The sequence below is a fragment of the Actinia tenebrosa genome, unplaced genomic scaffold (assembly GCF_029948245.1).
Source record: "Actinia tenebrosa isolate PJP-AT-01 unplaced genomic scaffold, QUT_ActTen_1.0 PGA_scaffold2__45_contigs__length_23673736, whole genome shotgun sequence".
Classification (NCBI taxonomy): Eukaryota; Metazoa; Cnidaria; class Anthozoa; order Actiniaria; family Actiniidae; genus Actinia; species Actinia tenebrosa.
Genome location: NW_028292579.1, coordinates 20,076,423 through 20,098,876, shown reverse-complemented (window position 1 = coordinate 20,098,876; position 22,454 = coordinate 20,076,423). Strand labels below are relative to the sequence as shown.

At 36.4% G+C, this 22,454-nt stretch overlaps 7 protein-coding genes and 1 non-coding gene across 8 annotated transcripts in view; 6 read left to right on the top strand and 2 right to left on the bottom strand.

Annotated features, from left to right (window-relative positions):
• The window catches only part of LOC116308942 (maestro heat-like repeat-containing protein family member 1), a 41,968-nt gene extending 37,289 nt beyond the window's left edge, over positions 1-4,679 (bottom strand). The window contains exons 1-4 of the mRNA XM_089034240.1: positions 4,518-4,679; positions 3,552-3,697; positions 2,552-2,683; positions 1,529-1,691 (exon numbers count right to left, since the gene is read on the bottom strand). Coding sequence (XP_088890366.1) covers positions 1,529-1,691; positions 2,552-2,683; positions 3,552-3,697; positions 4,518-4,560 — 484 coding nt within the window. The 5' untranslated portion in view covers positions 4,561-4,679. The remainder of the gene's footprint in view (positions 1-1,528; positions 1,692-2,551; positions 2,684-3,551; positions 3,698-4,517) is intronic.
• Positions 4,680-5,191: 512 nt separating this feature from the next.
• On the top strand, positions 5,192-5,862 carry LOC116305545 (uncharacterized). Its single transcript, XM_031715485.2, has one exon. The coding sequence runs from the start codon at positions 5,192-5,194 to the stop codon at positions 5,837-5,839; it is 648 nt and encodes a 215-aa protein (XP_031571345.2). The 3' UTR covers positions 5,840-5,862.
• A 47-nt stretch (positions 5,863-5,909) lies between these two features.
• Trnad-guc (transfer RNA aspartic acid (anticodon GUC)) lies at positions 5,910-5,981 on the top strand. The gene has a single exon. It is a non-coding gene; the product is annotated as a tRNA-Asp (tRNA).
• A 22-nt stretch (positions 5,982-6,003) lies between these two features.
• Positions 6,004-6,973, top strand: LOC116305565 (uncharacterized). The gene has a single exon (XM_031715507.2). It carries the CDS (start codon positions 6,197-6,199, stop codon positions 6,926-6,928), a length of 732 nt encoding a protein of 243 aa, XP_031571367.1. The 5' UTR covers positions 6,004-6,196; the 3' UTR covers positions 6,929-6,973.
• A 2,604-nt stretch (positions 6,974-9,577) lies between these two features.
• Positions 9,578-17,629, top strand: LOC116305597 (uncharacterized). The gene is made up of 2 exons (XM_031715539.2): positions 9,578-10,336; positions 16,910-17,629. The coding sequence occupies exons 1-2, from the start codon at positions 9,779-9,781 to the stop codon at positions 17,180-17,182; spliced, it is 831 nt and encodes a 276-aa protein (XP_031571399.2). The 5' UTR covers positions 9,578-9,778; the 3' UTR covers positions 17,183-17,629.
• LOC148909536 (uncharacterized) lies at positions 11,496-14,139 on the top strand. Its single transcript, XM_089034311.1, has one exon. The coding sequence runs from the start codon at positions 11,680-11,682 to the stop codon at positions 14,068-14,070; it is 2,391 nt and encodes a 796-aa protein (XP_088890437.1). The 5' UTR covers positions 11,496-11,679; the 3' UTR covers positions 14,071-14,139.
• LOC148909535 (uncharacterized) lies at positions 14,310-15,741 on the bottom strand. Its single transcript, XM_089034312.1, has 3 exons — positions 15,483-15,741; positions 15,216-15,301; positions 14,310-15,074 (listed from the first exon to the last, which is right to left on the bottom strand). Exons 1-3 carry the CDS (start codon positions 15,720-15,722, stop codon positions 14,660-14,662), a joined length of 741 nt encoding a protein of 246 aa, XP_088890438.1. The 5' UTR covers positions 15,723-15,741; the 3' UTR covers positions 14,310-14,659.
• A 923-nt stretch (positions 17,630-18,552) lies between the features above and the next one.
• On the top strand, positions 18,553-21,683 carry LOC116305575 (peptide methionine sulfoxide reductase). The gene is made up of 3 exons (XM_031715518.2): positions 18,553-18,838; positions 19,511-19,762; positions 20,702-21,683. The coding sequence occupies exons 1-3, from the start codon at positions 18,771-18,773 to the stop codon at positions 20,913-20,915; spliced, it is 534 nt and encodes a 177-aa protein (XP_031571378.2). The 5' UTR covers positions 18,553-18,770; the 3' UTR covers positions 20,916-21,683.
• The last annotated feature ends 771 nt before the right edge of the window (positions 21,684-22,454 follow it).

Genomic DNA, 22,454 nt, shown 5'->3' with positions numbered 1-22,454 from the left:
TTGTAACTTGTATTTTACAAAAGAAATAAAAATTTGCTTGCTGTGTTGAGTGGAGTTATAAAGAACTTGGGGATTGGCAGATCACTCAAGCAGTGTCGAGAAGCACTCCACTACATGTCGTGCTTCTCCTAACACTTCTCTCGTGTTGTGCCTGTGATTTATAACTGCACACAACCAACCAATTGGGGATTGGCAGATCACTCGAGCAGTATCGAGAAGCACTCCACTACGTCATGCTTCTCCTAACACTTCTCTCGTGTTGTGCCCGTGATTTATAACTGCACACAACCAACCAATTGAGGATTGGAAGATCACTCGATCAGTGTTGAGAAGTACTCCACTACATGTCGTGCTTCTCCTAACACTTCTCTCGTGTTGTGCCCGTGATTTATAACTGCACACAACCAACCAATTGAGGATTGGAAGATCACTCGAGCAGTGTTGAGAAGCATTGCGCTAAGTGTCGTGCTTCTCTTAAAGTGTATATGACACGAAAATATTCCATCATTTAAAATGTATAGTTTGTTAGTAATAATGAATATATCGTAACAAAATTTGTTTCAAAAGCTTATTTCTTGAGATATTTGCGAAAGTTAATCCCAATTTGTGACGTCATTTTGTTGACACGTACTCTAGATTCAGTAGTAATGTACTAAATATAAATTGTAATTCATATAAATTAACAACAAAAGACATATTTTAGTCAGCTTCATTTGATAGCTTACGTAGTACTCTTCCAATGTTGGGAAATTGAAAAGTGTACTACTTGAAATTAAGATTCTATATTCAAACATATTTCGTGTATTTGCAACTAAATCTGGAGACTTGTAAACAAAATGACGTCACAACTCGTGCTAAAATTTTTTGAATTTCTAGAGAAATACGTTTTTGAAACAAATTTAAGCATGATATTCTTATTAATGCCAATAAACTACACATTCTTAACATTAAAATTTTTTCGTGTCATATACACTTTAACACTTCTCTCATGTTCTGCCAACCCTGTGTTTTATAACTGCACACAACCAACCAATCAATCAAACAACCAAACGACCCACCCACCCAAACAGGAGGCAGTAAATAAAATGAAATATGCCTCAATCAGCCTATCATGTACATTGTTTTATTCCCTCAAAGTGTTGACAACACTACCACTAGCATGTTTACCATGTTTACCATAATAATATATATTCTTTCTGTTGTTGTTTGTTTTTTTTTTTGCTTGTTTGTTTGTATTGTCTATTATATACGACAATAATAATTAGAAGAACAATCTAAACTTAATAGAAAATGTCACTTTCTTTTTTTTTCCCTCTCTCTCTTTTTTCTTCTTCAAAAACATTCAAATATCATATAAATAGTAGGGGAGGAGGTCGGTAACAAAAATAAATAAATTAATTAAAAAAATAATAATAATAATAATGAAAAAAATTACCAACGTGTATAAGAAATATAAGGAAAAGAGACAGAAAATGTTATGTATAGCTTTATGTGTATATCTGTATATTGTAAAAAAAAAAATGTTTACCATTAGCAGCTGCCAAAGAAGCCAATGTTTGAATGACAAAATAATGTGGTAGTGATCCTGGAGCAAGTTTATCCAAAAGTTCAGCCATGACTTCATGATCAAACCTTTTGCCAAGAGCGACTAGCACTTCTGATGCTGCTGTCTGCCATTCTGGCTCAATGTCCTTGGAAATAATGATAAAATTGTAAGTTATAAGCCTTAGAATTGTAAGAAGTTTTTAAATACTTATTAAAAAGGAACAATGGATAATCTGGGTCTAAGTTTTAGGAAGGGTGAATAGTGCTATCCGACAGATTAATCCTATCCAATGGATAAATTTATTGGATAACAGCATCAACTCATCCACTGGATAAGGATTTAACAATTATAAATGCGAGGTCAATATATAGTTAGTTATTAACCCGGTTAATAACTATACATAGACCTTGCATTTATAATGAGCAACATTTGATAGAAAACCTTCTCAATTGATAAATAAAATACTTAATTACCTCGAACGTCGGCAATAAGCTTATACATCCCTCGGGCCTGTGGCCTTCAGGATGTATATGGCTTATTGCCGACGTTCGAGGTAATTAACAATTACTTAGAGCCAAGCCCTGATGGATATCTTAATTTTCATTTCATCTTGAATTCCATTCTTGCATAAATCATGAATTCACAATGATTCTTTTATTGGTATAACAATTAACCCATTCAATTATTCTCCCCTACATCCACCTATAATTCATTATTAACTTTACTTAGTTGATTCATTCACTTATTCCTTCATTATTGAGTTATTTGTTCAATCATTTGTTGAATCATTCATTGTTTATAGTAAATCAGTTCATTCACTAAATCATTTATACTTTCCCTCCTTCCTTTCTTCCTTCTTTTCTTTTCCTTCCTTCCTTTCTTCCTTCTTTTCTTTTCCTTCCTTCCTATTATCCCTTCCTTCTCTTGTTCCTTCCTTCGTTCCTTGTTTCCTTCCTTTCTTCCCTCCTTCTTCATTCATTCCTTCATTCATTTATCCATTCATACCTTGCTTTTAGTCATTTCATCAGAAGCAAGTTTGATCAGTTGCTTGCCAATATTTATGTCCAGATCATCTAGAGAATCCTTGATGACCTTTGATGCTGCCTTCAATAGTACTACTCTATGCCCAAGGCTCAGCTGGATTAGAAAAAATGATCAGGCAAACATAAGTGAGCCATATTTATAATAGCGCAGCACGCTGATTCTAAAAATAGCTTAAAGATTCGGACAAACATTGCATTCTGTTTAACCGCTACGAGGATTATACGAACCAATTTTATTATTGTTACTTAAAGTTACAATAATAACCCATGTAAACTAAGATCAACTGCGATCGGCTGTGAAAGTTATCTGCTGAAAGTAAACTTGTAAGTTTGTCCGAATTTTGCCTTTGTCTACATTTTTATGATGTCACGGCTGCACTGCGCTATTGGAGGGCCTCCCCTCTCTCCCCAACCCCCCAAGAACCCCTACGCAGGCTACAGGCCCCAAAAGAAAAAAGAAAAACATTGCTAAATAGCTCTTGATAACAGCGAAAGGAGTTCGACATCGTAAGCTCAAGTACTGTGACTGGAAGGGAAAGTTATGGTATAGCGACGTACATGATAGAGAAAGTACCCAATTCGACCACTAGAAGCTCAGTCAATCATAGCGCAGGATTTGTGATAGGCCATTAGTAGGCTTATACTATTGGCAAATATACTTTATTTTTTACCTTTTTTCCATTGCTACAGTCATCATATTTTTGTGAAATCAAAAACATATGCTTTTAAGTGTGACATAATCGTTGTACTACTGTAACTGTTCATTCATTGATTTACCTTTTGATGAAACGGTAATGATAAAAAGGTAAATTATACACTGTGAAAAGATGAAAAAAGTAGTAAGTAGTTAGTAAGTTTTTTCATGATTTTTCACAGTGTATAATTTACCTTTTTATCATTACTGTTTCATTAGAAACACCGACACAGCTCACACTAGTTTTTAGTTAGTTATCTCTTCTTACCTTTTGATGTTTAACCAAGAAAGCTTTGATTGTAGTGAGAACCATTTCTGGCTGTTTCTTTCCAATATCATGAAGAGCCATGATAATAACATCTCTGACATCTCCTTGTTTGTCATTGGCTGCGTCAACCAAGGCAATGCAAAGATCTGTTGAGTAAACAGATTGAATTAATATTGTAATTATATTGTAATTTTGGATTACATCCCAAAGTAATGTTTAAGGTTCGATTGATTAAAAAATTAGCCAAATGTAGCGTTTAATACATTAACAAGCTGTCCAGAGTGTTTTACAATGAGGGCACTTGAACCATGAACACTTCAGGTTTTTTTCGGGTTATTATTCCCTGGACTTTCTACTGCTTCAAACCCCCTAAATGAAACATTGAGTTCAAATGCACAGATTCGGGGGGGGGGGGGGGGGGGATGACAGGTTTGTCCCCCCACCCCCTTTCCCCCCAAATACCCACCCTCTATTCTAAAAAGGAATTTCATGTACTAATGTACTAATTTTTCCCAAAATTTAGGTATGAAATCCCAGACTCACTTAATTTACATAAGTTGCTTTAATATGACCATGGAAATAAAAATGTAAACAAATCCTGCCTCAGTTCCTGAACCTATCAGCCTTGAAGATCAATAATTAATTTTGAAAGGATATACAAGAGAATTAACAAATAATTAACCAAAATCAATGGTGGTCCTTGTCTCGTGACTATAACAGCTAGATACAAGCTTGCAAGTACTTCCGTTTTTTTTAACCTAACGTAAGGAATCTATAATCATACGAGTTTGCTACAGGAATGTTGCCTGCTTTACCGAGAAGTAGATAAGCCATTAATAGAGAGATTAAAAATATTTATTTCAGGTATAAAATATTTGATTTTGAGAATTCTAATAGATTCTAATACTGGTTGAAATAATTGAGTGTATCTGGAACGTCGTAAAAAACCAGACCTCTGAAACTTACCGTCAACTTGACCACCAGTTTTCGTTACCGTCTCAGTTTCCATCCTTAAACCTTTGGTTATGAAATACCGTTAATAACTATTCAGAAAAGCTTAGAAAACCTCGGAAATTAAGAGGAAAATAAGGCATTTCAGCAGCGCCACCCAATGACATCCGCCATTTACGAAACATGAACTATTCCACAGGGAGCCCGATTATGATAAAATTGGGACAGAAACCCTTTATTTTATCATTATTATTTATTCATTTTTTTGAGACCAAGATAATTTGCTATAAAATATAACGAAATAATAAAATGCAGCGTTTCTACACCAAAATATAGGAACATATATATTGCATCACACAAAAAACTGTTACGCTATAATAACTTCTAGTCGTTCTAGTCGTTCTAACATTCAATGTTCTGTGCACACAACTCAACTCAAAATAATAAATAATAAATGCAAATGGTAAGATTCTATCCATGAAATTTTATTTCTAAAGAATAGACACAATGATGAATCAGTATAGAAAAATTAAAATATAGAAAATCATAGAATTATAGAAAGAGGCGCTTCAAAAAGAAATTTCTTATTTATTTGATTTTAATTTTCATTTGCTGTTCTTTCTTAATTGGGCTCCCTGTGTACAATCTCAAGTCATTAATTTTAGCGCGAAAATCATTTCAAACAAATCATGGAAAACATCGGAGAAGAAGTTTTGGTTCATATTTTTAGCTATTTTGACGTGAAAACTCTATGTATTGCAAGTGAAGTCTGCCATCAGTGGTATGGTACTGCTAATATTAGTGGCTTGTGGAAATCGCTCTGTGGAATTCGTTGTAAAAAGGAAAATCGTCCTTGCCATTTGGGAAGAGCGGATTCATGGAAAGAACGCTTTATCCAGCTCTATTCTGGAAGAATTACTTCTAGAAAGAGAGTAAAAGAGACTCTAATGCCTTCTTTTGAAGAGTTAAGGAAAGCTTTGATTCCGGCAAATGGACGTTTTATGGAGTTTCGTGTGAAAAAACGCCAAGGAATTCGTGAATTTATACAAAGCAAGGGTCTCGACTACGTCGTAGGGAATGCATTTTACCAACATACCAAGACTGAAACAATAAGTTTTAAGAAGAAAATAGTTCTTAAAAGTAAAGAAAATGGAGCCATTTATGAAGGTGGACAAGCAGCGAGGGATATGGTTGGCCTAAGAAAGGGCTCACAAGATTGGAATATTCATCCACAGACCTTAAATAAACAGGCTACGAAAGACTTTGTCGTGTTCATACAAAGTACGTCTGTTAATAGAGCTTTAGTTCCAAAAACATCAGTGCTTTACGAGCAATAACAGAGATTTTTGAATTTAGAGGATTGTACATGACAATAAATTGTTTTTTCTTGAAAGTTTTTCTAAGAAATCCTCGGTAGTATAGTGGTGAGTATCCCCGCCTGTCACGCGGGAGACCGGGGTTCGATTCCCCGCCGGGGAGAGGATTTCATTTTTGATTCATTTTTGTATATTATTTTATAGTTTTATCTTTTTTATTCATTCTTAAAGCAAGTGCAAAATATTTCAGGTAACATAATTCTATTTTATAGGGAAATTATTTTTTAAAATTTTAACCTATAAAATGAAATTAAAATTTGGGCTGCCTGTGGCAAGACCGACCGAGCTATATGCTCTTCGATCCAATGATTTATTAAGATGAAACTCATTTGTGCGGGTTTACCCAAGACGGGCACCAAATCCATTGCCAATGCATTGAGGATTCTTGGCTACAAAGTGTACGACATCGATGATCAAATCCTTCATTACATGGACGAATGGCTGGATCTCTTCAACGTTGGTAAAGTACCAGATTTTTACTCCATGTTTAAGGACGTAGACGCGGTTATTGATGTTCCCAGTAACTTATTTTTCGAAGAGCTCATGGAAGCATTTCCTGACGCGAAAGTTATTCTGTCTATACGAAAAGACGAAGACGCTTGGATGCAAAGCTATACGAAACAAGTTGAAGTCTACAGAAGCTCATTCCTAACGAGGATAAGACGATTCCTTCCAACGCACGCCAAATTCTTGAGGATTCTTTTTGGTACGAGAATGGCAGCATTTGGAGTTGCTGATCTGAAATCTTCCTACATCTGTCGCAAACGATATCGCCTGCATAATGACCGCGTCAGGTCTGTGGTTCCTCCAGAGAAATTGCTAGTGTTTGGCGTTGAGCAAGGATGGGGACCGTTGTGTGACTTTCTTGGCATGGAGACACCGGACATGGCTTTCCCCCACCTGAATGTCAAAGGTCAAGTTTTCAAAACTATCATCGAAGATACTGAATTAGGAAGGAAAATTACACGTGAAGCGCAGAATTTGGTGGTGCTGTGTACTGCAGTAATTTTTGCAGTTCTTGGAATTGTGTTAATTTACTTTGTACTGTAAGAAATATGGACAATAATAATAAAGTTAATAATGATAATTCAAAAACTCGCGAATAATTTGATTTATATATAATAAGCCTTTAGTCCGAATGGAGCATGCATGTGTTACGTACGAAAGAAAAATCAAATCTTATGGCAGAAACTAGGCCGGAAACCACAGGAAGCCCAAGAAGCAAAAAGAGCCAAAGGAGATGCCTGAAGAGGAGGGTAAACAAAGTATTCCTCATAGATCACCCAACACGGCGGTCGCTTTATTGTCATTCCTTACGTGATCCGGAACATTAAATGAAAAGGCTCGTTTTCCTCCCAAATATTGCGTGTCATCCCATGGTAAGTAGCATTTTTGTACCAAAGTATACCAGCCAGAGTATTCCATTGCTTTTGAAAAAAAGACATATACTGCTTGGGCTGCCTGTGGCTACCGGGAGGAACTACATTTGATAAGAAAGCTCGAAATAGTATTGAAAGCATAGAATATATTCCTTTGACATTTTTCTCCGTTGCATTGCTGTATAGTATACATTTATATGTATCAATATAATCTCATTGATAATATATAAAATCAATTTGGTCTAGTTAAGATTGGAAAACGCGTGTGTTATGCGCACCGCGCTAAGCAAAGGTTGGCCGCTTTCCTTCCGAGGTTTATGTAATTTTTTCCCCTAAGAGAATCCCCATGGTTCGTACGGGTTTTGGAAAGTCTTGGAAAGTAATTTTTGAAATCAATAATGCATTTTTTCAGGACACTGGGCTATGGAAAAGTTATCGATTTTTTTTTCTGTTAGTTGCCCAGGTCCTACCTTGCAAAGAACTCTTTTTGTTGTATTACAGTAATAGCCCACTTCCGAGATATGCTTCGCTTGTCACGCACAAAGGTTTCAGTATGAGGCTACGTGCTAAATTTATTTTAAATATAATTTAAATTTATTCTTATCACCTGTCACGAATGACTGAGCATTTAGCACGGAGCCTCATACTGAAAGCTTTGTACTTGACAAGCGAAGCGTATCTCTGAAGTGGGCTATTGAACGGCGACGAAAGACAATCTGCATATGATGAGCTCTTATCTTGTAGCTGTTGAGATTATTGTGAAATAAACAGAGAAATAGATCGTTAAATGGTGCCATATTTTGTATTGGTTTGTATGTTGAATATTTTTCATCCATGAATTTTACTATATTTCTTTGTTTATGTGGTTTTGGAAATTTTAGTTGATAGGCTTTGAGAAACTTTAATGATTTTAGAAATTTTCAATGAGGAATCCGTAAGAACCCTGAATCTTATTGTACAATGCACTTCAATTCAAACTCAACTGTAGGTAGAAGTATGCTTTTTTCAGTGCAAAAATCCTCTTTGGACATCGATCGAGAACATTAACGCAGTAACTGGCCGCTAAATAGAGGTTGGTCGCTTAATAGAGGTTGGTCGCTAAATAGATGTACGACACTGTACAAACACCATCTCTGGGGCCGCTTTGACCACTGGCCGCTAAACAGAGGTTGGTCGCTTAATAGAGGTATGACACTGTACAAACACCATCTCTGGGGCCGCTTTGACCAATGACCGCTCAGGTTGATCATAGGTATAGTAGAATTTGGTTGCTTCTCAAAAGCAGGAGATAGAGCTGAGATGACTAGTACGAAACACCTGCAAAACTCCAAAACTAGTAGCTAATAAATCCATGTTTCTGGCTATAAGTACAATTTCTGTTCGACCCGTTCATGAACTATTTTAATATTAATTTTATCTCTATACGCCGATCGAACTCGCACTTACCATCCACACTGATATAACGCAGAAGTCCCGAAAGTTCTAGTTTGTCCAACGAGCATGCGGTATCATAAATTAGTCATGAAACATAGTATAGTGTTGTAAACTGGTTTAACTATAACAAGTTAGATCCCGTTAGTGGGTTTTGTGTTTGAGGTTGATGACCGAAAATCGTAATCTTATCTTCATGAAATTTTAAAATCTGAAAAGCACGTCTGGAGTCTCCCTGCACGCGATCGCTCAGAAGAGAATATTCGCTAGTATCCCATCATACATTGCGAGATTTGCGTCAGTTTACGTGAGCAGTTTTGGGACTTTTGGGGGAACTTAATTAACCGACTGGCTATAGAGCAATGTTCGTATGACCGCGTATCCAGATGCATCATAAATATGTCATTGTCATAATATTGGAAACAAAGGTCAACTACTAACATTGATAAATGAGACAATTTCTTTGGCATACAGGCGTATGTACGACCTCCAGCCCGCCCGTGTGTGTGTGTGTGTTTTGAATGATATTGGTTCTTATTGTGTTGTTAAGTTGGTACAAATAAACGAGGTCGTGACGTAGACGGGGGGCTAAAGTAGAGAACTACTGGAAATTAAATACAAACGACAATTAATCTAGCTCCAATCACCTGCATGAAACTGCCATATAGAATCTGCGAGAACCAGAAGTCCGTAGTCATGGACTTCTGGCGAGAAGCTAGTTTATACCCGATTCGGTTCAGTAATATAATACAGCTGACTCGTAAATAGTGGTCACTCAAGTGCATGTGCAAGCAACTCGCGTCATCATTAATGGGAAAAGTACTGACGGAAAACAAGTTAAACTGGGTTTGTCTGCATATGCCAAGTTCTTCTTACATCATGCAGTCTCTTAATATAAACCAATCATGAAAAAGTTTTGATCAAAAAACCTGAAAAATACTAGTATGTTCTGGTCCCAACCTGACCATCCTTGACAGGGTCGTATAAAACTGGTGGCTCTTGCTGTACGAAATCAGTAAGTAGGCCCCCTTTGCCTGAAAAAGTGTTGAGGTTGAACATTTGAGTGGTATATTAGACTATATAGTCCAATATGAAAGGCATCATCACTGGAGGTACCCGAGGCTTAGGGTATAACATAGCTGAAGAATTGGCTAAGGAAGGGTATACCCATCTCATTTTAACTTTCAATTCCAACGTCGAAGCAGCAGAGAAGGCCAAAGCCAGTCTAGAAAGTAAATACAATATTAAAATATTCGTGCTGAAGGGAGATATCGGAGAAGAATCGACCGTGGATCAGATTTTTAAATGCGCCGAAGAAAACTTTGGCAACCAATTGAACGCATTTGTCCACAATGCAGGGGCTGCTGTTGGTATCACTTCAGAAGCAGGAACACATGATGCGAAAAAGGCTGCCCAGAGCTACAAAGATACAATTGGTAGTGGCGAGTTCAAGAATTTTTCGACCTACGATTACTTCCAGAAGATTTACCCTAAATGCTTCATAAGATGTGTGGAACAAGCTGTCAAAATCATGGAAGACGGCAAGGGTTATATTATTGCGGTTTCTACGTATGGCTCTAACGTTCTTCAGACTCCAAAACCGGGGTATGCGATCACTGCACAAGCAAAGGGATGTATGGAGCTATTGGTGAGTCGCATCGATCATATATTGCATAATTGTTTTTAGAAAACATATAACCGGCTTTTTGACTCACTTTTGCCTCTTCCAAACACTCAAGTGAGTGTTAGCAACTTCAATATATCGTCAATAATTTATCGATTTACGAGAACTTTCTAACAGTAATATGATGTACTGTACATGTTTTGCTGCAAACAAACTTGAAGCCCAGGGCTAAGCCAGATATAAGATAGAAAACAATTCGCGATTTCGTATCAAGAACTCACGAGGAAAGTGGGCTCTGGGTAATCAGTGAAGAGCTTGACAATTTCGTAAACAAGTTTTTGGTTAGTTTACCAACCAATCAGATCGAGTATTGTTTACTCTAGAGAAACGTTGACCGCATTGCGTTACTTGATATCAAGAAAACCGGTATTACGGGGTCTAGTAAATATTTGATGATGGCTTGATATGCTTCTCAAGAAATTTATTCCGGTTTAACTGGAAATTTATTTACTTTTTTGCGTACTTTTACTGAGAAAGGTGATCTTACTGATTAGTTTGAAGACTAATGCAGGAATATTTATAAATTCCAACCGAAAGAGATAACCTAATCTAAGTCAAGTGACCTAAGTCAATGATATCATGGCGAAAAATTCGCTACAACATGGCCGATGAGCATGCGCAGTAGAGTGCTTAAAAGTCAAAGAAAGAACAACAAAATTTAATTGAAAACCTTCGAGAATCCCGAGTTTTTTCCTCCTAGCATTTATTGTGAGAAATATTTACATTTTGCACATATCCAATATTTTTTTCCTAACAATTATCGATAATGTCATTACATTTTTGAAAGGAAAAAATATCGTCTTATCGGTTCCAATTACTTTCAAAGATTTAGCCGTTAAAACATAGAGTGAATAGACAAATTAAATGGCCGACATGCTGTTTTACTGATTTTCGCACGAAAATCCAGCTTTCTAATAATGTAAATGAAGAATATATAGGTTTTGCACATGTCCAGGTTTGAAGTTCATCATGTAAACAATGTTTTTAAACCAAAATTATAAGCAAAAAAATTCGTTTTACCGGTTCCAAAATCAGCCAAACATGAGGTAGAATAGAAATTTTGAATCTTCTTCTGCTTATATTCCTAATGACGCGCGGTATTCTTATACAATTAGAGCGAATTTCGAAGAGAATATCTGAAAAACTATCGATTCTTCGTCTGCCATTTTGTATCCCATCATTCAATATATCATCTAAGTCCCAGGTTATAGCTGACTAATTTCATAGAGGAGGACTGAGAGCCTGTGGATCGTATTTTGGCGGTAAAATCATCTGTCAATCGATCAGCTGTTTACTAGTTTTTCAAAATGTCGGACGTGTTTGCACATTACCATCGGCTCCGTTTGAATAAAGATCTCTCAAACGTTGAGTTGTCTTCTTCTGAATTTCATTATGCTTATAGTAGGGGAAACGATAAAGTAATTTTTGCAGTGAAAATACCTTTTCCACTACTGAAATTATGGCACGAAATTGTACAAGAAGATCGGTACAATGCAAAGGTAAATTTTGTTGATTTACTAGAATGGAGTGTGCCAGGTAATGCGTTTGTTTTTATTTCTGAAGAAAAAGTAAGAAATAGAATAAACGATAACATCAGAAAAATAGCAGGATCAGTAGTTCAAGAATATAGGAAGACTAAAGGTAGAGCTAGGAAGCAACTGAATGATAGAAGCAGAAATTTTCATATTCGAGAAGGCGAAATTAAAACCGTAGATCAGTGGAACGAGGAGCTAGGTACTCTAAGGAATGAAGTGGAGGAATGGAGAAAAAGGTATGATGATATTGAAAAGGCAAAGAAAGATATGTTTGATTGTCTTGTGCAAGAAATAGCAAATAGAGATAGGCAAATTCAACATCTTCAGGAGTCCAATGCTGAGCTACAAAGCTACATTTCTGTACTAGAAAATGAAAACGAATTTCAAGGCAAACCTCTATCATCGACAAAAAATAAGAGCAGAACACTGAACTGTTTTCTAAATAGAGCAAAAACAGCACTTTGGTTTTCCAATTCTTTTGGCCTAGACATACAGGCTTTACTAATTAAGGATCAAGAATCAGGAGATACCCATATGCTAGATTTAAATGGTAGTCAGAAGGGAAAAAATTATAACAACTTGACCAATGAAGAAAAGTCCAAAGTTGAGCAGGTTTTATATCTACTTGACAAGTTTTGTGTTGGTGACAAATTTTATCATGAATTTTCTTTTATTTGTGAGGGACTTCCCAAATCTTATTTAATCAAACAGTGCAGGTCCAACCTTAATGACATGTGCCATTTATCTTCACTTCCTGGCCCATACCATGGTTCTAAAGTAAACTCTCTAACTGACCTACTCAAAGTACAGGTAACAGATTTCTTTAAAAATGCAAGGGACTTTTCTGTAGCCAATGATAAGATCAAAATCAAGGTAAATGGTGATGGTGCTCGTATGACCAGGAATAGTAATTATATAATTCTCTCATTTTCTTTGCTGCAATCGGGACAAGATGTAATGTCTGCTAAGGGAAACAGGACCATTGCCATTGTCGATGCACCTGAAAATTATGAAGTTCTAAGGGATGCCTTCCAATCAATTTTTCAAGAAATCAATGATTTGATACAGAGTGGTTCTATAGAAGTTAATGGACAACACCTGAACACTGAATTTTTCTTGGGAGGTGATTACAAATTTATTTTGCTAATGCTTGGATTAAAATCTGCCACAGCTGACTATGCCTGTGCCTGGTGTAAGATTCCCAAAGAAGATAGATGGAAAGTAGACACTGATTTCTCCAATTTTAATAAGCTTCCTCTATGCAGAACTCTCAAAGAAATACTTACCTTGTACAAAAACCATCCCAGCAAGAAAAATAACTACAACTATGGGTGCGAACGAGAACCACTTATTAAGATTCAACTAGACCATGTAGTCGTAGATGAGCTTCATCTTATGTTAAGAGTAACAGATATTTTGCTAGAGAATGTGATAGATGCTGCACTAGATTGGGACAAAATTATTGAAGTGAATAGAGCTAGGGGACAAGAGAGGGGAGTTCAGCTAAAGAAAACTGTGGAGCATATTAAGTCACTAGGAATTTCTTTTGATGTGTGGGAAGAAAAAAATGCAGATGGGAGGGCAAGTGGAAGATATAAGTGGACCAGTCTTACAGGAGATGACAAAAAGAAACTTCTTAAAGAATTTCCAAAAAAAGAAGGAACTCTAGAACTTTTTCAGTGTCAAGACCTGGGACAAAAGGTTATAGAGATATGGAATAACTTTGGTGAGCTCTATGCCATTATCAACACTTGGTCACCAGAACAAGATCCATCTATCTTCCATCTTAAAGCTGTAGCTTGGGTGAAGTTGTTTGTTTCCCTGAATGGAAAAATGAAGGGGTATGAGAGGAGAAGGGTAACACCTTATATGCATATCTTAGTAGCTCATGTACCATATTTTCTTCAAATGTACAAGTCATTGAAAGTTTTTACAGGACAGGGAGTGGAGAAAAACAATGATGTTGCTAGATCTGTAGTCCTAAGAAAATCAAACAAGTGGGACTCAACAGCAGATATCTTAAGAGTGGAAAGTAGGCAATGGAGTCTAAGGGATAATGAAAGGAAAAGAAGAAAATATGAGAAAAAGAATGCTGTTTACTGGGAAGAGGGAATAAAAAAGAAAACAAAGAGACAATTTTATCTCAAAGAGAAATGCAAATGACTGGCATACTGAAATACTAAAAATATTATAGTTTTTTAATTACCCAGATGTTTTAATTTCATGCCATTGACTCATATTGTATATATTCAATTGCAATATACTTTAAGTAGCTTTTCTATATACAATTTCATTCACATAGTGTTACTATTTTATTACTATGTTCATGGCACTCTAATAGCTACTTTTTTCAAATTAAATGCTTTAAAATTTAAAAATTAGCCTGTTTGCTTACAAAAGTTCAAAGAAGTACAATGTAAATTATCTTTACAATTTGCACTATTTTATCTTCTATTGACAAATACAAAATTTTAAATTGTTAGCTTTTGCTTGACAATGGATTTTATCTACAAAAATCAAGTAATAGCAGACATAAAATGCAATGCATATTGAATAAAATACACTAGCTAGCCCATTTGACACTCATTATACTGACAATTCACATAGATGACACAGTCATTCAACTGTTTGGGGAAAAAACAATGAGTTAGAGTGTCTTTTTAGAAGCTGATAAATAACTTTTCATGTCTTTTACAAATGATACTTTCAAGTAATTTGTTTATATTTAAATGTTTTCCCTAATGTAAACAATTTAAATACAGGAGAAAGGCTTACGAAAAAAATCAATTTTCAGCTTTTCTATTGGCATTCTGGGTTGTTTTACTGATTTCCTATTTTGAAAAACAGTTACACTTGGTGATAAAGAAAGAACTAGTCCCACCTTCATTGGAAATTGAATAATGACTCCATCCCCATTGCTATCTAAACACTGATCCCAATCATTGAAAAAATGACAACATTGAAAATCCTCCTTTTCTAGCATAAATGCTTTGTCATCCCTAGATACAGTTCCCTTATCCCCAAATAAAAACCGAAAACAATCATGGTCAAAACAAAAGGAAACTGGAGCCCTTGATTTGCTTTTTAGCTTAGCAGTTATGTTATGTAACAAGCAGTCAATGTTTGCTTCCAGTCTTGGATGGTCTATTATAGGTTTGTCAAATGTTCTGTAAAAAAAAGAGAGTGAATTTAATCCAGAGTTAATAGAGGTTAATTTAATCACAGTTAGTAGAGTATGATTAAATAAAGTTTTATGTTGGCATGTAATTTACATGAGCAAAAATCACTAGATTCGCATTAATACTTACCGGATCAGATCTTTTGTTAGATTCCCCTCATCCTCCCAGCTACTGCAGTACGAGCTGTAACCTTCCCACTTGATAAGATACTCAGTCTGAAAATACAAAAATCCTTGTTAAATTGGGGGGAAATGTGAAGCTTACTAACTAAACAGGAGTCAGAATCCTTTTTTTCGAAAAAAAAAATTAAAATTTTGACTTTTAAAGCTAAGAAAATGGTCACAAGCATGCCGAAAAAGTAAGAATGAAGTTGTCAAAAATTTTTAATTTACTTACATTTCCCTTGTAGTTTCGCTTCGAAATTAACCTTTCTACTGCAAAATATGGGCCACTTGTCATCCTGTTTCTTTTCATCACCTTTACTGGCTCTAAAAACCAGGTTGCAGACTCATTAAGCTGTCTGTAGAATCCTGGCATCGTTTTTCGATTGGTACTGGCAGCCATCTTAGTACAATATTGAACAATGAATACGCGCCCGCGGTACCGAACCGCTGACTGTACGTAATTTTTCGCCATGTGTATATTTTTATATTTTTATTTATTCTTTTTGACTTTTAGAACACTGATGAAAGAGCATTGAGTTCTAATAATGCTCAGGAACTATTCATTAAGAAAAAAAAGTGCATATTTTAGATAATAAAGAGAAAAAAGGATAGGTTTAAAATGATTTTATTTGCTTGCTTGCTTAATTGTTGCTTGTTGCTTGTTGCTTCTCTCCTCTCTCCTCTCTCTCTCTCTCTCTCTCTCTCTCTCTCTCTCTCTCTCTCTCTCTCTCTCTCTCAACGAATCCATCTATTCTCTCTTTTTTCAACTCCTATCTCTCCTGACTCTTTCTCCGTTTTCACACTCCCCAGTCACACTCTAAAAACCAGAGTAAATATAGTCAACGCTATTTACTGAATTTAAATAAACGTAATCATGACGAGATCTCTACAAAATTGATCTATGCTAGCTTTTCAAATTTTATTTATATTACACATTTCGTTCAAGTTAGTTTGGAAAGGCAAGCTAATGAAATATTAACAATGACAACTAAGACAAAAACCGCAGCTTCTTTAGATCGTGAATATTACTCGGCAAATTAAACGAAAAAGATTATCACTGGATAGTACGACAATAAAAATATACTCTAATGAATTTGAGAGAGATTCCAACTTGAGAAAAACCAAAAGCTAAAAACTACAACTGGGAAAATGTGCATTTAAAAATCTAATATTGTGTTAGTCAATAAATGCTTTTAAATTTATATAAGTGAAAGTTAATTTTAGAAAAATGAGGCTAAGTAATAAGAACCGTCTACTATTTTATGAAGGGGACACCGCCCGAAAAATCCAGGGGAAATCTATGAAAATCAACTTTAATTTAGTAGAGGTGGAAACGGAAATAAATATAGGTAAATAATCATATTATCGAACTTTAATATTGTTTAAAACTGATAAAAATATTCAGATTATTGGCAAATTTCAAAACGATTCCAATCACAGGGAGCCCAATTTAGATTAAAGTGAATGGTGAAAATAAAATCGGAAAAATTAAATAATTAATTATTTTTTAAATTCGAAATCAAGATAATGTCCTCCGTAATGCGAAAGAGTAAAAAAATCAATAAAAAATGCACTAGAACATTTTTTTTCGCGCGCGCCTTTGTTTTCCTATAATTAAAACCACGTTTAACCTGTCTGATTTTTACATTCACCTTGCAGGTTCGTTACTATGCACAAGCTCTCGCCCCGCGAGGCATCACGGTCAACGCCGTCATCCCTGGTTACGTCATGTCTGATGCCTGGCACAACATGACCAAGGCAAGCGGTGGAGTAACCTCTGAAGCAGTGCAGAAGAGAATCCAAGGCACGCCAATGAGAAGATTCGGCGAGGGTCGGGAGTTTGGTGCAGTGGTGTCCTTTCTGTGTAGCCCACGGGCGAGCTTTGTCACTGGTGTTGCTATTCCTGTCGATGGTGGCCTGCACTTGCAGTAGAAACAAAACGAAACGAGACAAAAATAATATAAATAATATCAATTTTGAACCTAGCCTTCTCTGCAGGCAACTCTTGCCTAAGCTGATGATGGGGTCCTGTTGAAATTTCGAAAGAAGGTCTAAACACAGAGAGGTCTTAACACAGGGAACCCTGAAGCGAAGGATGCTTGCAGAGAAGGCTTTTTCGCATGATGATTATTTATGGTATATATAACGCATTAACAAATAATTATATTCGATTTTGTGCGTGTTCTATTAGGGGGAAATTACTAGGGAGTCCATCTCTCAACAAATCTTTGTGCCTTCAAACTTACATATGCTAAGCTAAGGTAACTCGCGCGCTGATCTTTTGGTGGTTCTTTGTCATTTAATAGTACGCTAATAACCTTATGTTTTTTAAAAAAAAACTTATGTACGTATAAAAATAAAAGCAAAAACGAATTATAATCAGTTTTATTCATATATCCTGAAACGATAGTGTGATCCCATAGTGTGTACATGTCATTGTGTTTTGCCGAGAATCCACGAAGAGACCCTAAAAAACAAAAAGACAAATAAGCCATATCATGCAACAAACTCTATAGCGCAGTAATTTCGTATGACGGTGAAAAACTCACGGCACGAACACGGTCGTGACACGGCAAGGCGTACATATTGCTAGACAATCATATTGCTAAATAATTTACTCTCCATCCAATCAAATCAGGGCTTCAGTAAGCTAATTAGCGACCTGAATCAAATAGCCGTCACCTAGCATTGTCAGACCAATTACCGCAGTTGCGCGAGAAAAAACTGAATCATTCAATTAAAGTTCTTAAGTAAATCGAAATACCCCTCGCCGACCTCCGGAACAGGACAGGACGGGACTTACACCGGAGCCTGTTTAATGCAAATTACAGCTTAAATGCACTGTTGAATTTTCAACAGATTTAGTACTTTTAGCAGCAACAATTTCAACAGCAAATACGTCTTCGGGGGACCTGGAACCGCGCTAGATTTAACTCTGCGTATGTTTTATTCCGCAACACTCCACACCAAAATGATAAGAGACAACTTTTCGGGACGAATAACTACTCCCAGTTTGATTATATTAAAAAAATCAATGTGCCTTCTTTTCAGTTCGTTACGATCGTCGTGATCGGCAAACGTGCGCATGTATTGAAGCACTCGGAAGCTGGTGACAGAATGGAAAGATACCTTGGGATACCTGTGATTCTGATTTTGTCTTCTTTTTCGTAATGTTTACGATCGTCGTGATCGGTAAACGTGCGCATGTATTGAAGCACTCGGAAGCTTTTGGCAGAATCGAATGATACCTTGGGCTACCTGTGGTACTCATTGCTTCTATTCTTTGGGCTACCTGTGCTATTGTAATCTTACATAACAAACTTCTTCTATATGTCGAGAGGAATACGAGTTCTTGGTTCCCTTCTCGGCTCTCTTCGTCCATCAATCACGGGAAATTCAAGCGGCCTTCCCCTAGCAGCTCATCACCCAAGTCCCTCGGACATGGAGAGCCTAAAAACAAAAACAGCTACCTTCGCGATGAGCTGATTTTGGTTCCCCGAGGCCCAGTTTGGATGTGCTGATGGAGTCATCCGAACTAAGGTCGGATATACAGGAGGAAAAAAAGGAATATCCTACCTATTATAGCCTGTAAGTATTTCCCTTCCTTGCCTTTAGCATTCTATTATATTTTTAGAGCCGTTCCTGTGATTGTTTATATTAAAAATTCCGTGAAAATTGGTGGTTTTCGATCCTTCATGTTACATAACAAAATGGCTGTCGACATTCAACCGTGCATCCAAAGTAAGGTTATCTGTAATTCATATTTTGAAGTACATCTGAATTTTTTATCAGACTGTAAGGATTTTATTAATTTTCTTTAAAAGCTTCATATACTTTTAGAGTTGTTTTTATGTTTTGTTTAGTTAATTTTGTTGAACGGCCATGTTAACTATAATGCTCTGGGCTGTCACTTTGACTTGCGCCATATTGCTAGCATTAGATAATTGTATTTTCATAAATTTTTCCCTTTCAAGCATTTTTGTATTAAGCTGTTTCAGGGTAATTTTATTGTTGAGAGGAAAATGGAGTATTTTAAGCCACCTTGTTACATAACAAAATGTGCAGGGGGGTGCACCCAGGCTCAAGCACACGCTTACCAGTCTAAGTATTTGTGGGTTCGATGGGATCCCTGTGGTCTCCTGTTATGTATGTACATTTAAATTCTTAAATGATCGAGTGATTTTGAATCTTCTCCCATAACTCATTTTTCCATTTTCTCATGCAAAGATCTCAAATGATAAATCCTATTTTTCTCATTAGTGGGGACCACACAGAAACTGTACAGTTAGCGTATGACCCAAAAGAAACAACATACAGAAACCTTTTGTCAATGTTCTGGGCCAACCATGACTCAACTACCTGCCACAAAAACCAATACATGTCTGCTATATTCTACCATGATGAGGAACAACAACGAGAAGCTGAGATGACTAAAGAAGAGCACCAGAAGAAAGTGAAGAAGTCTATTGCGACAAAAGTCTTACCAGCAGAGAAGTTCTATGATGCTGAAAAGTAAGTAGGGCTGTTTTGATCAAACTTAGAGAATGCCTAACTCACAGATTGAATCCTGAATCAACCTCTGGGCTGATCTAGGTCAGGGCATGGCTAACTCACAGATTGAATCCTGAAACAACCTCTGGGCTGATGTAAGTCAGGGCATGGCTTACTCACAGATTGAATCCTGAATCAACCTCTGGGCTGATGTAAGTCAGGGCATGGCTAACTCACAGATGAAACCCTGAAACGACCTCTGGGCTGATGTAAGTCAGGGCATGGCTAACTCACAGATAGATCCCGGAAACGACCTCTGGGCTGATCGAAGTCAGGGCACAGCTAACTCACATATTGAACCCTGAAACAACCTCCTGGATCATCTAAGTCAGGGCAAGGGTAACTCACATATTGAAACCCTGAATCAACCTGATAAAAGTTAGAGCATGGATAACTCACAGATCTAACCCTGAAACAAGCTCTGGGCTGATCTGGGTCAGATCAGTTAACTCAGAGATCAACTCAAAAAAATTTCTCGGCTGATCTAGGATATGGCTAACTCACAGATAAAAAACCTGAAACAACCTCTGGCCTGATCTGGCATACATGTAACTTCCAGGTCAAATGATAGGTTTTTAGGAGCAAGAAAAACAAAGAAAGTCTTAAGAAGAACCATCTTAAATTAATAAGGGAAAGATCCAACAAACTCTATTCATGAGACTGGTGTCAAGCCCAAGAATTTAACTGCAGAAACCACAGAGTTTGGATTCATTAATGACTTTTAAAATTCCAGTGCACGCGGGCCTAGCCTCGAACCATGTGTTTCTTTTTTTTTTAATTCTGATTTCTGCTTTTGTTTTCCAACCTCAGAAGTGAGGCTAAGCCCAGATGACTGGAGTTTTAAGGGACTTGATAGGTTTGATTGTGCCGAGTTAATCAAACTTTATGATTTATTCACAGCTATCACCAAAAATATATACTAAGAAACACTCCAAATCTGTTGGCAAGTTTGGGTCTTAACAATGAAGAACTGAAGAACTCACATGTTGCAGCAAGACTCAACGGGTACCTCGGGGGATACTCTAATCTGACCAAGTTTAATGCTGAAGTGAGCAAGCTGGATTTAAGTGAGGAACAAGCAGATATGGTTAGGAAGCTTATTGCTTACAGATAGTCTCTTCGTCCTTTGCATGAGAATCTATTGATAAATAAAGGGGGGGGGGGCACATGTAGACTGCAAGCAGTCCCTTGATTTTTCTTAGTCACTAATTTGGTTAATTTGACAGAGGGAAGACTAGTATCTAGGCTAATAACCCTTGGGAAGGGGTGTGGGGATGAGGGACAAAAGGAAAGAAAAGGGACTGCAGCCTTTATGCTTTGGGTTTCTTGTTGAATTCTGCTGTTGCTATGGAAAATTCAACACACTTACAATGCTGTACATTTGAAATAAATGTGAAGTACCACATGTAATAAATTATCCTTTTTTCTTGCACACATTGTATTGACCTTGTTTCTTTAGGTTTTTTTATTTATATTCGATTGCATAATAACCAATGAATCATTTAATTTATGACGTAGTTAGTGTAGCAATTTGCAACAAACAAGGCTACAGCAAGTCTGTCTTATGACGTTTTGTGGTAAATTTGGAGCATTTCCAACTCTACAAAACTGATGCCAATGTGCTTTCTGTGTCAGTCCTTATGTTGCAAATTCTCTTATTTTATAATCACAATCATTATGATGAAACAACACAAATTACCTTATGCAATGTAATTTTAAATATAAAATTTGTTAAGACGAAGAATACTTTTCATCCCTGAAGAATAGTACTAAATGCCCAAAAGCTTAGAAATAAATTACCTATAATCCATGAAACTTTTATAGCAAAATTGTATGGCATTTTAGAGGCTGTAAGCTGGAAAATAAAAACATTTACATTTTATATTTTTGTCAATTATTTTGCTTATGTCCTGTTTTAGCTAAAATCTGTTTGCTAGTTTGAATCTTGAACTTGGTGTTGTACAGACAGAGTAGAGTTGTTGGTTCTTTCCTGCTGTGCTTCTCCCATTTTCCTCCCCCCTCAAAGAACAATTAGAATTTTCATATTCCATCTTTGCTAATTTGATCTTCAAGATTTCACATAGTTTGAGCCTGGTTCTTTCATGATTGTGCCATGCTGCAATCAGGGTTTGTGCTACTCCTAATTAAACATACTCCTTGGAAACTTGATTGAATTTAATTCACGTTTTCAAGGGCACTTGAAAAGCACTTGAATTTTACAATTTTAGTGACACTCCTTGAAAACTCCTTGAATTTTTGCTTTTATCATTACTTGCATGGCTCTGAAATAGACCTAGTCAGAAAGATTGGAAAAATCTGAAAGTCGGCCATGTGCAACCACCTTGTAAAACCTTGGCATATTTAGCTGAACATACTCCTTGAAAATTCATTTTTGGGTCCTTGAAAACTCCTTGAATAGTCCTTGAATTTTAAGCATTTACCTCAGTTCAAACCCTGTGTAATACAACAGCCAATGCTTAGAGTGACCACAGTAAATCTGTGAAACTTTAGTCATGCTAAATAGTACAATTTGATGCAAATTCCACTGTTTTCTATTGTTTAATTAGCACTATTTTGTACTATTTAGTAATTAGTGTTTCACAGATTAATTGTTTGCACTCTATTAGATAAGGCACAGACTATAATTAACTAT